The sequence below is a fragment of the Podarcis cretensis genome (assembly GCF_951804945.1).
Source record: "Podarcis cretensis genome assembly, chromosome: 2".
In the NCBI taxonomy this organism is placed as follows: Eukaryota; Metazoa; Chordata; class Lepidosauria; order Squamata; family Lacertidae; genus Podarcis; species Podarcis cretensis.
In genome coordinates, this window is record NC_137171.1 from 125,997,893 (window position 1) to 126,014,614 (window position 16,722).

Consider the following 16,722-nt stretch of genomic DNA (forward strand, 5'->3'; position numbering starts at 1 on the left):
TTCCTCCATAGCTTGAGCAGTATAGTGTATTATTACAGCTAAATCTTGCTGCATCAGTTTAAGAATCTCCATAAGCTATTTTAGGGCAGTGGGATTCAAATAGGTTCTAGCCGCCCCCCCCTTTTTTTGGATCGGCTATTGCATGCACAGTTGAAGGGGCTCCATCTTCCGCAATAGTTCTGGTATTTATGTTGCTCTTAATTGAGCCTCTTCAAGATTAGGAGTAAAATAAGGTAGCAGATACAATATTACCCAATTAGCCATGATTTTTGTTTGCACAGCTTAGTATTATAGAAGTATTATAGAAGTCCGGAAGATATTTAGCAGAGAAAGGAGAAGGAGGTATCTGCTCATGGGGCCATGAGCGTGAGAAATGATGAGCTGTCGGCAACTGTGTTTGGCTCCATTCCCTGGCTCCTTCCGAAACGTCATGTGATATCATGCGTCGTGTGTGATGTCATATGTGCAACCATCCTCCTCAATCTTAGGTGCAGTTTTTATTTTTTATTTTTATTTGATTTATATACTGCCATTGATCCTAAGATATCTGGGAAGTTCACAGAATAAAATACTGTTGGCACCTTTGCCACTGGAGCTGGTGGTGGGTTCAGGGGGCTGATTTGTTTCCTAGTTTTTTCTCCGTTCTCCTCTCCTGCAAAAAATACCATGCACATTGCCCTAGTTACTGTGCTCCTTTCCCATTTGGTTTGATTTATATGAAAAAGAACGTGACTTGCAATTTCATGGAATCAAATACAACTATGTGGCACAATTCTTTTTGCAGTTATTTAAATAAGAGGGGATGGCAAATCCTTAGCTTCTTGCTGGCCGTTCAGGATGTCAATCATAACTCCTGGCTCCTACCCAACATCACCCTGGGCTACAGCATCTATGAGACCCTTTTTGATGGCAGAACGACTTCGGATGCTCTGACAGATCTGCTTGCTGGCGGGAAAATCAATATCCCAAACTACACCTGTGGAAGGCAGAAAAGGTTACTGGCTGTTCTTGAACGGGGTGAATCCGACATCTCCATGCACATTGCAGGCATGTTGGGCATCTACAAAATCCCACAGGTAAGAATGGGCTTCAAGTCAGGCACACCCCACATTTGCCATCTCATGAAACAACAAGCTATGCTGAGGATAATAGAACTATATTAATAAATAAATTGAGCAAAATGATACTAAGAAAGGAACCCTTCTGACCTAGGAATGGCCATCCGTCAAATGAATCTCAGCTGCCAGTTCAAAAAATGGATTGACCTTTAATACAATAGTTCTGGATGGGGTTGGACTCCATGCGAAATAACAGGTTGGGTCTTTGGGATAGTTTCAACATGTTGTTGTTTAGTCATTTAGTCGTGTCCGACTCTTCATGACCCCATGGACCAGAGCACGCCAGGCACTCCTGTCTTCCACTGACTCCCGCAGTTTGGTCAAACTCATGCTGGTAGCTTCGAGAACACTGTCCAGCCATTTCATCCTCTGTTGTCCCCTTCTCTTTGTGCCCTCCATCTTTGCCAACATCAGGGTCTTTTCCAGGGAGTCTTCTCTTCTCATGAGGTGGCCAAAGTATTTGGAGCCTCAGCTTCAGGATCTGTCCTTCCAGTGAGCACTCAGGGCTGATTTCCTTCAGAATGGAGAGGTTTGATCATCTTGCAGTCCATGGGACTCTCAAGAGTCTCCTCCAACATCATAATTCAAAAGCATCAATTCTTCGGCTATCGTCCTTCTTTATAGTCCAGCTCTCACTTCCATACATCATTACTGGGAAAACCATAGCTTTAACTATACGGACCTTTGTCGGCAAGGTGATGTCTCTGCTTTTTAAGATGCTGTCTAGGTTTGTCATTGCTTTCCTCCCAAGAAGCAGGCATCTTTTAATTTCGTGACTGCAGTCACTATCTGCAGTGATCATGGAGCCCAAGAAAGGAAAATCTCTCACTGCCTCCATTTTGTCCCCTTCTATTTGCCGGAAGGTGAAGGGCCCAGTGGCCATGATCTTCGTTTTTTTGATGTTGAGCTTCAGACCATATTTTGTGCTCTCCCCTTTCACCCTCATTAAAAGTTCCTTTAATTCCTCCTCACTTTCTGCCATCAAGGTTGTGTCATCTGCATACCTGAGGTTGTTGATATATCCAGCCCAGCCTTTCGCATGATGAATTCTGCATATAAATTAAATAAGCAGGGAGACAATATACAGCCTTGCCGTACTCCTTTCCCAATTTTGAACCAATCAGTTGTTCCATATCCAGTTGTAACTGTAGCTTCTTGTCCCACACAGAGATTTGTCAGGAGACAGATGAGGTGATCAGGCACTCCCATTTCTTTAAGAACTTGCCATAGTTTGCTGTGGTTGACACAGTCAGAGGCTTTTGCATAGTCAATGAAGCAGAAGTAGATGTCTTTCTGGAACTCTCTAGCTTTCTCCATAATCCAGCGCATGTTTGCAATTTGGTCTCTGGTTCCTCTGCCCCTTTGAAATCCAGCTTGCACTTCTGGGAGTTCTCAGTCCCCATACTGCTTAAGCCTGCCTTGTAGAATTTTAAGCATAACCTTGCTAGCGTGTGAAATGAGTGCAATTGTGCGGTAGTTGGAGCATTCTTTGGCACTGCCCTTCTTTGGGATTGGGATGTAGACTGATCTTCTCCAATCCTCTGGCCACTGCTGAGTTTTCCAAATTTGCTGGCATATTGAGTGTAGCACCTTAACAGCATCATCTTTTAAAATTTTAAATAGTTCAGCTGGAATATCATCACTTTCACTGGCCTTGTTATTAGCAGTGCTTTCTAAGGCCCATTTGACTTCACTTTTCAGGATGTCTGGCTCAAGGTCAAGTTTGGACATGGTGACCCTCAAGACTTGATTGGTGCAAAATGCTCTATATGAGGCTACTCCTAGACCTGTTCTGGAACCTCCAAGGGAAGCAAAATTCTACAGCTAGACCACTGACAAGAACTGGCTATTGCTAGCATGTAACACCAGGGCTAGTTCAAGTTTCTTGTATTTGTTTAAAAGATGCTTAACTTTTTGCGTCCAGGATACCTCTAGAACCACCTGATCCATTATGATCCTCCTCAATCACTAAGCTTTAAGGGTAAGTCATGGTTTGGGGTCCCCAGTGGCTCAGATGCTCAGTTCGTTTCCAACATGACCTTTGTGCATATTATTGTGGGACCAATTTTCTATAACTTCCTTCCACTTTAGGTAAAACAAGGCCCTTCTCTATTGACCTTATGTGTCCTGCTGAAGATTTATTATTATTATTGCTACAGGCATTTTAATTGAAGTTTGGTTTAATAGATGTACCTTCTTGGTTCTTTTCTTATTGACTCTTTCTTAACTGCTTAGTGACTACTGCAGTTTAGTGGTATATACATTGCTAAAATAAAATTAAAATACTTTCTTTTTCCAAATAAGGTTAAGGTTGATAATTAAATTTGTCCTGAAAAGCAAAGCATCAGTCTCTTTCCCTTCTCTCACCAGCTCAGTACTGGCTTCGTTCTTCATGATAAAAAACAATCCCCTTTTGTCAACTCAATGGCCCCAAATGAAGAAGCTCAGTACCAGGGGGTGGTCGAACTCCTCCTGCACTTCAGGTGGACATGGGTCGGCCTCTTTGCTTCAGACAATGACAATGGTGAAAAGTTCTTGAGCACTTTGACACCTCTGATGAGCAAAAGGGAAATTTGTGCTGCCTTCACTGAAAGAGTACAACGGAAAACTTCCTTGTGGTTCTCTCATGAGCCATCTGCCATGTGGAGACAAGTCAATGTATTTGTTTATTATGCAGACTCTCAGTATGGATTTTTTGTCATCATAGAGGTACAATCTTTCTTTGAAAGGACACAAACTGGGGGGAAAGTCTGGATCACCACAGGTCTTCAGGATAACATCTTGTTTTATGAGACAGAAGCCTTCCGATATGCCCATGGTTCTTTGTCCTTTGTAATGAAGCCCAAAAAGGGGGCAAAAAAGGACTACTATGACCCAATAGCTTCTGCTTCTTGGCACGAAGCATTTGGTTGTTCATATTCAAAGCATGCCTTATCTGTGAGGAGTTGGGAAAGATGCAGAGAGAAGGAGAATCAGATGCTGCTGCCCCAGGAAGAGATTGAAGGAATCCACTCCCAAGACAGTTATATCACTTACTACAGTGTCCAAGTTGTGGCTCAGGCCTTGAATGCAGCCTATTCATCCAGATCAAAGCGGAGGTTGATGGTGGGTGGAGGAGACAAGATGGAGCTTCAAAGTCTACAGCCATGGCAGGTATGGCCTCTTGCTTTTGAAGATTGTGATTTATTTTCCAACTCTGGAATCATCATGATAGGAGCATAGCATACCCTACAAGTGTCCTGGAAAAACTGGGGCATCAGCCATGTACCCATGTGACAAATAGAAGGAATAGCCAACCAATGATTTTCACCTTCAAAGGTCTTTATAATCTGTGACTACCAGGTTTCTGGTGCCACTGTATAGCCATCTTGTGGTCTAAACTACTGAATCTCTTGTCGATCACAAGGTTGGCAGTTCAATCTGCACAACAGAGTGAGCTCCAGTTGCTGTCCCAGCTCCTGCCAACCTAACAGTTTGAAAGCATATCAGTGCGAGTAGATAAATATCTACTGCTGCGGCAGGAAGGTAAACCGCGTTTCCATGTGCTCTGGGACTCGTCCCGGTCCTCTCTGCACCAGAAGTGGTTTAGTAATGCTGGCCACATGACTTGGAAAGCTGTCTGCGGACAAATGCTGGCTCCCTTGGCCTGAAAGTGGAGATGAGCATCACTCTCAAAATCGAATTCGACTAGATTTAACTGTCCAGGGGTCCTTTACCTTTTTTCTTTTTAAGCTTATAGCCTTTTTTATATAGTTTCCTGGTGCTATAGAAAACAGGATCCTGTAGCAGACAGATGACTCCATCCTTCTTAGAACTTTGTGTTCCACCTTTATTAATTCCATGATGACATACAGTGGTGCCCCGCAAGACGAATGCCTCGCAAGACGGAAAACCTGCTAGACGAAAGGGTTTTCTGTTTTGGAGGTGCTTCGCAAAACAAGTTTCCTATGGGCTTGCTTCGCAAGACGAAAATGTCTTATGAGTTCCTGTGGTCCCCCCCCCCTTTTTTCCAAGCCGCTTATCCGCATATCCGCTAAGCTGCTAAGCCGCTAATAGCGCTAATCCGCTAAGCCATCAATGGGCTTGCTTTGCAAGACGAAAAAACCGCTAGACGAAGAGAATCGCGGAACGGATTCTTTTCATCTTGCGAGGCATCACGGTACATAATTTTACATAATTTCTCAAAATCATAACCAATCTTTTCTAATGGATGCCATCCAACATGGTTTTCTCTTTTTTTAAAAAATGATATTTATTAGAAGTTTCAAAAATTACAGAAAAAAGCAAAAAAGAGAACAACAAAAAATTAACAAAGCATACATCAAAAAGGAAAAAAAATAACACATAAAAAACCAATACACCAATAGCAATAAAAAACCAAAAAAACAACAACACACACCTTCCATATTCCATATCTCCATCCTTCATTTACTTGTTTCATCGACCTCCTCACACCTCCCTTTTTGTATTCTAGTTTAGTTATCTGTTTATGCAAATTCTTTTCATCTTTCTCAATTTTTATTGGGTAATTTGTCTTAACAGTCTAACCTATTAGTTAACTCAGCAAATCCTTTCCATCTTTCACTATATTCTGTCATTCAATTTACCTTAATTTATTTTAACCTTATCTTGCTATAAGATACCTTAAAGCTTAAAACTTAGTATTTATTTATACATAATTCCTTATATCATTTCTACTAAAGCCAAATATTTTCATTCCAACATTTTTCCTAATGCTCCTTAATTTTACATTAATTCCCAAAATAATTTTTTTAAATTTTTTTTTCTTCCAATCTTCCTCCAGCGTCTCTTCTTCCTGGTCTCGGGTTATGTCAATCCTTACTGTCCATTCCATCTAATCCATCAGAGCCAGTGTGGTGTAGTGGTTAAGAGCGGTAGTTACGTAATCTGGGGAACCGGGTTCGTGTCTCCACTCCTCCACATGCAGCTGCTGGGTGACCTTGGGCCAGTCACACTTCTTTGAAGTCTCTCAGCCCCACTCACCTCACAGAGTGTTTGTTGTGGGGGAGGAAGGGAAAAGGAGATTGTTAGCCGCTTTGAGACTCCTGAAGGGGAGTGAAAGGCGGGATATCAAATCCAAACTCTTCTTCTTCTTCATCAACCTGGTAATCTTATGTCCGAGGCTCTTAAGTCTTTTCCATGTCCCTTCTGCAGATCTTCTTCTTGTTTGTACTTGCACTTTACTTCATCTTTTGTTGATCTCTTTCTTAATTTCTTTCCTTTCTCATTGAGGAGTAGGTCTCGGGGATGTTCCAACTCACAAATATCTCTGTCTCTCCTCAGCAGATCGGCCCATTCCCCACAGTCCCATTCCCCACAGTCAACAGTAAAGCCCAAAAAATGTTTAAAGGCATATTTCAAAGTCCCTCCAAACTTAAGGGCCCCCACAACTCCAGACCCCCCCTGGCCCACTCCAGATTCAACTTTCAACAACAACGGCTTATACTCCTGTAGGGCTTCGGGCTTCTCCATTTGTGTTACTTGAGGTTCAACAGCAGCCTCCTCCATTATCTTCTGCGTTTGCACTTGCTCTTTCAGAACAGGTTCTTGAGTTGGCTCCTGGATGGTTTCTGTATAAATATTCACTGTTTGTCCAAAATTTTTGACTGCAACAGTCATCAAATCCATCTTCTCGTGTATCTGCTCCAACAAAGCACTTGTCTTGCAAGAAGCAAGCACCAAAACCTCTTCCAAACACATCTTTGTTCAAGGTCACAGTCTGATCCCACGATCCTTATCACCACAGCTGTAAAATCCCCAGATCGACTCCAGCAGCAATTTAACAAGCTCCCTCTAGAGGAGACAATTTCTATTTGTATCCATCTTTCGAAAGCAGATCCAACAAAAGAAAGTTACTTTCACTTTTCAGATTTTTTGTTTCTTTTAAATGCAAAAGGCAACATTGGAGACAATTTGTTTCTCTTCTTTAACTATCTGTCAACGGATGTTACTTTCACAGTCAATGAACTTCACCAAAAATCTCTGTCTCTGACACCCCGTTCCCAGGTTTGAGACAGTGGAAATTTATCTTTCTTTACTCTCTCTCCTGCAGGCTTAAACAGTCAAAAATCCCCCTCTTTACTCCTGCATCCAAGAGGGGTTTAGATGGTTAAAACAGGAGGAATTTTAAACCTTTATGTACAACTTTCCAGACTTTAGCTTGCACGATTTTTGCTTCAGGCTATTTACAAAAACGGAAGGCGGACTTCCTGTTTTAGACCTTCCCGCTTGAGTGCCAAATTAAAGTGTTTCTAAGCCCAATTTTCCATTCTACTCACGGGTACTTGTTTAGAGTCCAGAGGTTCAGAGACGTGTGATTTAATTTCACTCTCTTCTGCAGGCTCGCTTGGTCAGGATTTCCCCCCTTTTCCCCTGCCTCCAAGGGGGGCTTAGTTGTCTCAATCAATGGGAGTTTAATCCTTTACATGAAGCTTTCCAAGACCTTAGCAAGCGACTACTTTGCTTCAGTCTATTTACAAAAAGGGAAGGCGGACTTCCTGTTTTGATCCTTCCCCGTTCAATGCCAAATTAAGGTGTTTAAAAATCCAATTTTCCGTTCTACTCACGGGTACTTGTTTAGAGTCCAATTGTCCACAGGAAAAAGTCAGCGCTCTCCGGCAACGGCTGTGCAGCTTCACTCCGTAAAAATAGTGGTCAATTCAAAACACTGTGCCGCTATACTCACGTCACTTCGGATCCCCGAAAAGGGGTTTCCTTGCATGTAGGGGGGGGCGCTCCTGGTGTCAGCCGAATCCCACGTTCCCAGGCTTCCTCTGCCTGGGATTTTTAAGGGGTCTCCACCTTCGCCGCGGCGGCAAGACCCGATTTTCGCGGAGCAGGTTCCTCTGAATCAGAGGAATTCCGCCATTACCGATGGCGCTAACCCGGAAGTCCCCAACATGGTTTTCTCTGTTGTTTTAGCTTCATTCATTCTTGAAGGAAGTCCATCTGTCTTCTAATACTTCAACTGATGGACAGTACTTGGATGAGAATGGAGCACTGGCCATTGACTTTGATATTGTGAATTGGGTGCTGTTTCCTAATAACTCTAAGGCTAGAGTGAAAATTGGGAGCGTAGAGAGACAGGAGTCCTCAAATCTAAAGTTCACCATTAGCCCAGAAACAATAGTATGGCCCACACTGTGTAAGAAGGTAGGAGAAATGTTATGTGCCTTTTTAATATCTCTGATATCTGCTACATTCTAATAGCTTGTTGAACATTACATATGAGGTTTTTATTGCAAACATGGACACTTCCCTGGAGCTAAATCCCATTGAGCTTAAAGGATCTCCCTCTTGAATAAGCATCTATAAAATTTGACAGTGAAAGAGTGGCTTACAGAATGAGCAGCTGTAATAAATATTTATTCATCCAGCTGGGAAAGCTTCCTAAAATGAAAATGGGAAGTGCAGATATGCCACACGAGCAAACTAGGTGCCAATTTTTGCACTAGGTGCAGCCTGCATGCCAACCTCAACAACACCATTTTGCCTTTGAAGCAAAGCAGAAATCAGTCAGTCCAGCATAATCTCATAACTGCACAAACACATAGCAGATGCGATGGCAACTGTGTCAGGAGTTTAGTGTGCCATTTTGTAGGAGTATTTTTTATGAAGGCTGGTTCAATTCTGATGTTTGTGCTTATTGTGATCCTAGGATTGTCATTAGGTTCTTGTTCCTCATATCTTTCTTTCTGCCTGAATTGTCTGTATGCATAGAAAAGTGCAGTATATCAATGTTAAAGGGAAGAAGCAGAAAAACTAAAGAGATTTCACAGCCATGTTGCTTTACAAAAAGCAAAAAAAGAGATCACTCCTAATTGGGTCTGAGCTCATTTTAGGCCATTGGAAGATGCTTTTAATGTTTCACGCTTCATTAAATTTTAAACAGGGTGAGTCTTTTAAAAGAGGTCCTGTGGAACATGGAGCTCTAAAGGGCAGGGCATTCTTTTCACACATGTTCCACGGAGCATCTTTTAAAAGACTCACCCTGTATGTGCTGGAAGCAGGCCAGAGTGTCTGGGGAAACCCAGCCAGATGGGTGGGGTATAAATAATAATAATTATTATTATTCTGGGATCCTTCCAAAACTCAACAATCCATTTCCTAAAGGCTCGATGCTCCTCCTTCTATTGATTTCCAGACCACGCCTCATGCAAGATGCACAAAGAGCTGTTGCCCTGGATATGCCAAGAAGATTCAGGAAGGGAAACCCCCATGCTGCTATGACTGTGCTCCCTGCTCAGAAGGGACAATCTCCACTCAGGAAGGTAGGACACGACACCAGTGGAAAGAAGCCATGGATCGAATGTTCTCTACTGGTGAACACAGCGTTCTTTCTTTATCTCTCCCATATGCCAACCATTCCCCACAACTGTAACGGCATTCAGACTGCTCTAGGTATATGACTAATGTTAACATACTGAAGTCTTTCTTTCTCTGTGCAGATGCCAATGAATGCACCAAATGTCCAGAAGATCAGCATCCAAACAAGGAGCAAGATCATTGTGTCCCCAAAGCAACCAACTTCTTGTCCTATGAAGGTTATTTGGGGAAACTCCTGGCTTGCTTTGCCCTACTCTTATCTTCAACCACAGGCTGCATTTTGGGAATATTCTTAAAATACAATGAAACTCCCCTAGTCAAGGCCAACAACCGGGACCTCTCCTACATCCTCCTCTTCTCCCTCCTGCTCTGCTTTTTGTCCTCTTTCCTCTTCATCGGACGGCCAAGGAAAGTCACCTGTCTTCTTCGACAAATGGTCTTCAGCATTGTGTTTTCATCTGCCATCTCTTCTGTGTTGGCAAAAACCATCACTGTGGTTCTGGCCTTCTTGGCCACTAAGCCTGGGAACAGGGTGAGGAAATGGCTGGGCAAGAGTCTGGCCATCTCCATTGTCATTTCCTGCTCCAGTGTGCAAGTTGTCATCTGCACCACCTGGCTGGGACTTTCTCCTCCATTCCCAGACTCTGACATGCACTCCCAGCCTGGAGAGATCATCTTGCAATGCAATGAAGGATCTGTTGCCATGTTTTACTCTGCCCTCGGCTACATGGGTCTCCTGTCTGCCATCTGCTTCACGGTGGCTTTCCTAGCCAGGAAGCTGCCTGGGGCCTTCAATGAAGCCAAGCTGATTACTTTCAGCATGCTGGTCTTCTGCAGTGTTTGGGTGTCCTTTGTGCCCACCTACCTGAGCACCAAGGGGAAATACATGGTAGCTGTGCAGGTCTTCTCTATCTTGGCTTCCAGTGCTGGGCTTCTGGGCTGCATCTTCATACCCAAGTGCTACATTATTATACTGAAGCCTGAACTGAACACGAAGGAGTTCCTGACAGCAAAAAACTAAGGGGGGGGGGGGGGGGAGAGAGATTATCAATCTTTCCTTTTTGTCTGTATTTAAAGCATTGTCAATCACTTTCAACAGGTGATGCTGAGTTCTTGTGTTCCTCCAGGGAGTTCAGGCATTCAGCTTTTGTTTAAAATTGTCATTTTCCTTTCAGTCTCTCTCTAATCTCTTTCAGTGGTTTAAACAACCACATTTTGTCTGTCCACGTCCCTCCCTTCTCACCCTCCTCAGTTGCCTCCTGGCTGTGAGGCCTGCTAGACCTGCACTCTGCTTAACAAGCCTTCTCCCACCTGGCCTTAGACAGCACTGGGTCCTGACTGACCAGCTGTAAAGGCTGAGGCTGCTGAACAATATTTTGGGTTGGGTTGGGATCTTGTTTAGAGAGTTACCGCATTTTCCGCTCCATAAGACACACTTTTCCTCCTAAAAAGTAAGGGGAAATGTCTGTGCATCTTATGGAGCGAATGTGTGGTCCTTGGAGCCAAATCGCCCGAGTGTGGCAGGCTCCTAGGCTGCTCTTTGGGGGTGGGAGCCACCCTGCTCTGCCGGCAACCTCCTCTTTCCCCTGAAGCCCCGGGAAGGTTTTGGAGCAGCGGGCAGGCTGTGCACTGTTGCTCCACACTCCTGGGCTGCTCTTTGGGGGTGGGCTGGGGAGCCATGCTCCTGTCTAGCTTTGCTGCTTTAAAGCGAATTTGCCGTTTCTCAGTGCCTCCTAATTCAACTGCAAAGGCTTGATTGCCTAACTGGATTCTGAGCTCCATTTGAAGTTTAAAAATACTAAGTTTGGGGATTTCTTCAAGTAGCAGTTTTGCGGAACTAGTCATCAATACATGTAAAGCATCTCCAAAAACCAGTAATAGTGAGCTCAGCTAAAACTGAGCAGGCATCTGGCTCAGTAATAATAATAATAATAAATTTTATTTATATCCCGCCCTCCCCAGCGGAAGCTGGGCTCAGGGCGGCTAACAACACTAAAACAGTGCAACATTATAAAAACATTATAAAAATTAATTAAAATCAAAATTGATGGCAACCATAAACTAAAGTTTTGTAAAGATTGCCAAAGGAGGGAGTCAGGCTGCGCCCTGACCAAAGGCCTGGTGGAACAGCTCTGTCTTGCAGGCCCTGCGGAAAGATGTCAAGTCCTGCAGGGCCCTTGTCTCTTGTGACAGAGCGTTCAACCAGGTTGGAGCCGCAGCCGAAAAAGCCCTGGCTCTAGTTGAGGCCAGCCTAACCTCTTTGTGGCTTGGGACCTTCAAGATGTTTTTATTTGAAGACCGTAAGTTCCTCTGTGGGGCATACCAGGAGAGGCGGTCCCGTAGGTACGAGGGTCCTAGGCTGTATAGGGCTTTGAAGGTTAAAACCAGCACCTTAAACCTGATCCTGTACTCCACCGGGAGCCAGTGCAGCTGGTATAGCACCGGATGAATGTGATCTCGCAGCGAAGACCCCGTAAGGAGTCTCGCCGCGGCATTCTGCACCCGCTGGAGTTTCTGGGTCAGTCTCAAGGGCAGCCCCACGTAGAGCGAGTTACAATAATCCAGTCTGGAGGTGACCGTCGTGTGGATCACAGTGGCTAGGTCAGGGTGAGAGAGGTAAGGAGCCAACTGCTTAGTTTGGCGGAGATGAAAAAATGCTGCCTTTGTTATAGCTGCAATCTGCGCCTCCATGGAGAGGGAGGTATCAAAGATTACACCCAAACTCTTAACGGATGGTGCTGGCACTAATTGCAACCCTGCAAGAGATTAATCCCATATCGTCCCGTCCCAGCCAGAGGACCTCTGTCTTCGAAGGATTTAACTTCAACCGGCTCCCACGTAACCATCCAGCCACAGCTTCCAAGCATCTGATCAGTGTGTCTGGGGCCGAGTCAGGCTGGCCATCCATCAACAGATAGAGCTGGGTGTCATCGGCATACTGATGGCAGCCCAGCCCAAAACTCCGGACAAGCTGGGCGAGGGGGCGCATAAAGATGTTAAAAAGCATCGGGGAGAGTATCGCACCCTGGGGCACTCCACACACCAAGGAGTGGCGGGATGACAATTCCCCCCCCAAGCGCCACCCTCTGTCCCCAACCAGAGAGAAACGAGCACAGCCACTGAAGGACTGTGCCCTGAATCCCAACATCGGCAAGGCGGTGGTCCAGGAGCTCGTGATCGACCATGTCGAAGGCTGCTGACAGGTCTAGAAGAATCAGCAATCATTTGATCTCTTTGCTGTTCCTCCATACTCCAAGCATTTGTATAGCCCTGGTTTCTCTCCCTGACTATTACTATTCTTGATTAATAATAGTAAAATGCTCAAATTTTAGTTTACGCGACAGCTGCCAATACTGACTTCCCAGTGATAATGAAAACAGCCACATTGAAATGGAATGTCTATCCTTTTTCCATTCTCTTCATTATATACCGTGGCTCGCTTTAAAGCAGCAGAGTGGACAGGAGCCACCTGCTTTGCTGTTTTAAATAGTTTAGTACAACATTTGATTCAGAATTTTTTTTTCTTGTTTTCCTGCTCTAAAAACTAGGTACGTCTTATGGTAATGTGCGTCTTATGGAGCAAAAAATACGGTAACTGGTTTTAACGTGTGTGGGGTTTTTTGTTTCTATTGAAGGAAGGGTGATGTCTCTGGGAAGAGAGGAGCTGGGGAGAGCAGGCTGCCCCCCGTTGCAGTTGTTCAGAGTAGGGGGAGGTATAGTGTGGGTGGTGAGGCAGGCCGGACCAGAAGCACATGGCACAGGGAGTGATTGTGCTGTTTGCTATCTGCTCTTCCAACCTGTTGTCCTATCAGCCAGCTCTTCGGCCTACGGCTTCTGCTGTTGCATCTCAGGTCAGCTCAGAGTAAGACCTCTTTTGTCCATGATTTCCTTGTGGATGACAAGGCCAATCGTGTCTATATCATAGAAACCTGGGTGGGTGAGCAGGGTGGAGTTGGTCTCACCTAGGTATTCAGGGCAGCATCAGGGTAGACCTCAGGGTCAGGGAGGGGAAGTTGCTGTGATCTGTAGAGATCCCATCTCTCTCTCCCCAAGTTTTCTGTCAAGTTGGGGGATCTAGAGTGTGTGTTCCTGGCAATGAGTAGTCAGGACAGATGAGGGACTCTGCTGGTTTACCACCCATCTCACTCCCCAGCAGTCTCTCTGCCTCAGCTGACAGAACTCATCTCAGAGGTAGTGTAGAGGATTCCCAGACTGTTGCTTTGGGCGGACTTCAACATCCAGACTGAGGCGAATGATTCCAGGGTGGCTCAGGACTTTATGGCTGTCATGGGGCTGTCCCAATATGTCACCATCCCATCGTATGTGACAGGCTACCTTCTGGACCTTGTATTTTCAACAGGGCAGGAAGAGGGTGATCTGAAAGTGGGGGACATTGCCATCAGTTCCTTGTCAAGTTCAGATCACTTCCTGTTAAGGTTAAGGCTATCAGACCTTTTCCTCTTTGCAGTTGGTCCACCCTTGGAGACTACTTGATCCAAGGGTTTCTAGATTGCTCTGGGGTATTTTCCAGTCAATATGTATTTGTATATTTGACAATAATTCAGTTTTGAATCTATTTCATGGTCCTTGGACATAAATTCTCTTCAATCATATATAAGGTGTTACTTTACATTCTTGTTACCAATAAAGTGAAACAACCATGTGGCATATTATTTCTTGATGCAGAGAAAGCCTTTGATCATGTAGAATGGGGCTTAATATATCGTGTATTGGATTATATTGGACTAGGCAGGGAATCTATCGCATGGATCAAGTTTATATATTTTAATTCTAAAGTCAATATTTCAGAGAAAAAGGACAAAATCAGACTCATTCAGATTTTGCAGAGACTGTCCTTTATTCCCCTTGTTGTTTACACTCCCAATTAGCAGAGGCAATCAGATGTAATGATATAACCCACAGAGTTACAACTAGTAGAGAGAGAGAAAAATTGATCTCTGCAATGACCATGTTGCATAAATTGCGGGGTAAACCTGAAAGAAACCCTTGGGGATGTCATGACTCTGCTTGATTAAATTAGCAGGATGTTGGGATATAAAATTAATATAACAAAATCAGAAAGTATGGTATTGAATGTTGACAGAAGACCAGACCAGTTGGCAGTACCACGTAGACCTCATCAAAGGAAGCCAGTTACTCTTTGTTATGTAGATGTTCATAAACAAGAGGAGTGGGCCATGTGCTGTGACCCTCCAAATATTGCGAGAAGACAACTCACATCAGCCCTGTGCTGGCTGTGCTGGCTGCTGGGACTTGTAATCAAACAAAATCTGGAGGGCACCATGTTGATGACCCCTGTTTGGACTAGCAAAGGCCAGTCCAAACCCAACTTTCCCTTTGAGAGCCATTTATCAGAAGTTTCCCAGAGTGGCTGAGACAACCCAGTCAGATGGGCAGGGTACAGATAATAAACTATGATGATTATTATATCATTGAGTCAAATGGAGGATGTTGCAAGGCGCTTGTTTATTCCCCCTATAATTACCAAAGTCATTGTCATTTATTCTTGTTCTTGCCAAAGCACAAAGGGCCCTTAACCTCCCACAACGCTCATCATTGAGCCTAGCAATATAAACATCACAATCAAGAGCAACAGTAAGTAGTTTTCATGTCTATGTGTCAAATACTCAGATGCCCCTGAGAGCCTGGCAAAGTTTGAAGGGGAGGGGAATCTTTCAGTGATATTTTCCATCATGTACAGTGGTACCTCGGATTAAGTACTTAATTCATTCTGGCGGTCTGTTCTTAACCTGAAACTGTTCTTAACCTGAAGCACCACTTTAGCTAATGGGGCCTCCTGCTGCTGCTGCGCACCGCTGCACGATTTCTGTTCTCATCCTGAAGCAAAGTTCTAAAGCCGAGGTATTATTTCTGTGTTAGTGGAGTCTGTAACCTGAAGCGTATGTAGCCTGAAGCGTATGTAACCCAAGGTACCATTGTACTTTAGATCTGAAAACCCAGCTGGACTCCAACTAGCTGAATGAGCTGCCCCAATAAAGTTCTGACTTTTAGGTCTCTACACACCAAAATAAACTTTGGACTACCCTATTTAATATATATTTATGACTATCTGAATAATTTTGACACAACATTTTTTCTAATCAAATCCACGGTGTTTTTGTAACTTAAAAAAAAAAAAAAGGCATGTTGGGGACTCCCTGAACACTGAGACAGCACCTAATCCAGGTAGGATCACATACAATGTGATAAAACAAAAGCATGTGCACAGATTATTCTGTCAACCTACAGCAGAAATTCCTAATATAAAGGTCACAATTGTGGTTCGATGTGCTTGGATTGCATCCAAGTAGGAAATGGGTTTTCACCTTGTAATGAGGATATGCCCTTTCTCCCTCATCACAAACCCAGAGGCCTATATCTGGGGATCAAATAATACATGACCTCAGTCCAGTGTGTTGGTGCTGACCTTTAAAGCCCTAAACGGCCTCGGCCCAGTATACCTGAAGGAGAGTCTCCACCTCCATCGTTCAGCCCGGACACTGAGGTCCAGCTCCAAGAACCTTCTGGCAGTCCCCTCCCTGTGGGAAGTGAGGTTACAGTGTAGCACCCTGCTTGTGGTTAACGCTTAGCTGGAATGAAATATTCAACGCAGCAATAGAGAAATTAAAATAATAATTTATTTGTCAGACAAATAAATATGAGGCACAGTGGTATATGGTTACCAAGCTCTGGCCTGGCCTCCTGCCATTCTGGCCAGCACTTATATTTCCTTAATCCAGCCCCCTTGCTCCTCCTGTGGCTGCCTCTGTCCAATCAGCCTGGTTGAAATTCCTATTGGCTGTTTGCTAGAACCAATCACAAAAGATACACCCATTTCCTCTTGTCCTTTTATGGGAAACAAAAAGCTATATATTCTTCTATCTATAAATGACAAATAAGTAGTAATATATCTTACATGTGTCTCAACAAGGAACCTTAATTACCAGCTCACCTCGCCCTATTGCCCTCCAAAACAGATGGTTAATCTTAAATTTGTATCTTAAACAGATGTCAAGGATCATCATTGAAAGATCTCCTTCCTTTGGAGGTCTCTAAACAAAAGCTTGACAACCATATGTATGCTCTAATGATGTTTCCTGCTTGGCAGGGGGGGCTGGGCTGGTGGCTGATGGCCCCTGTGATCTCTTCCAACTATATGAAATAAGAATCTAGCATAAGGATTTAACATTTCTTAGCTTCTAATTCCTTTGCATAATTACATTTAAGCCAATATATT

At 44.0% G+C, this 16,722-nt stretch overlaps 1 protein-coding gene across 1 annotated transcript; it reads left to right on the plus strand.

Annotated features, from left to right (window-relative positions):
- Positions 1-761: 761 nt before the first annotated feature.
- Positions 762-10,485, plus strand: LOC307210996 (vomeronasal type-2 receptor 26-like; the record flags this gene model as incomplete). The annotated part of the gene is made up of 5 exons (XM_079967192.1): positions 762-1,076; positions 3,489-4,271; positions 8,061-8,291; positions 9,283-9,409; positions 9,587-10,485. The coding sequence occupies 5 exons, from the start codon at positions 762-764 to the stop codon at positions 10,483-10,485; spliced, it is 2,355 nt and encodes a 784-aa protein (XP_079823318.1).
- Between the last annotated feature and the right edge of the window lie 6,237 nt (positions 10,486-16,722).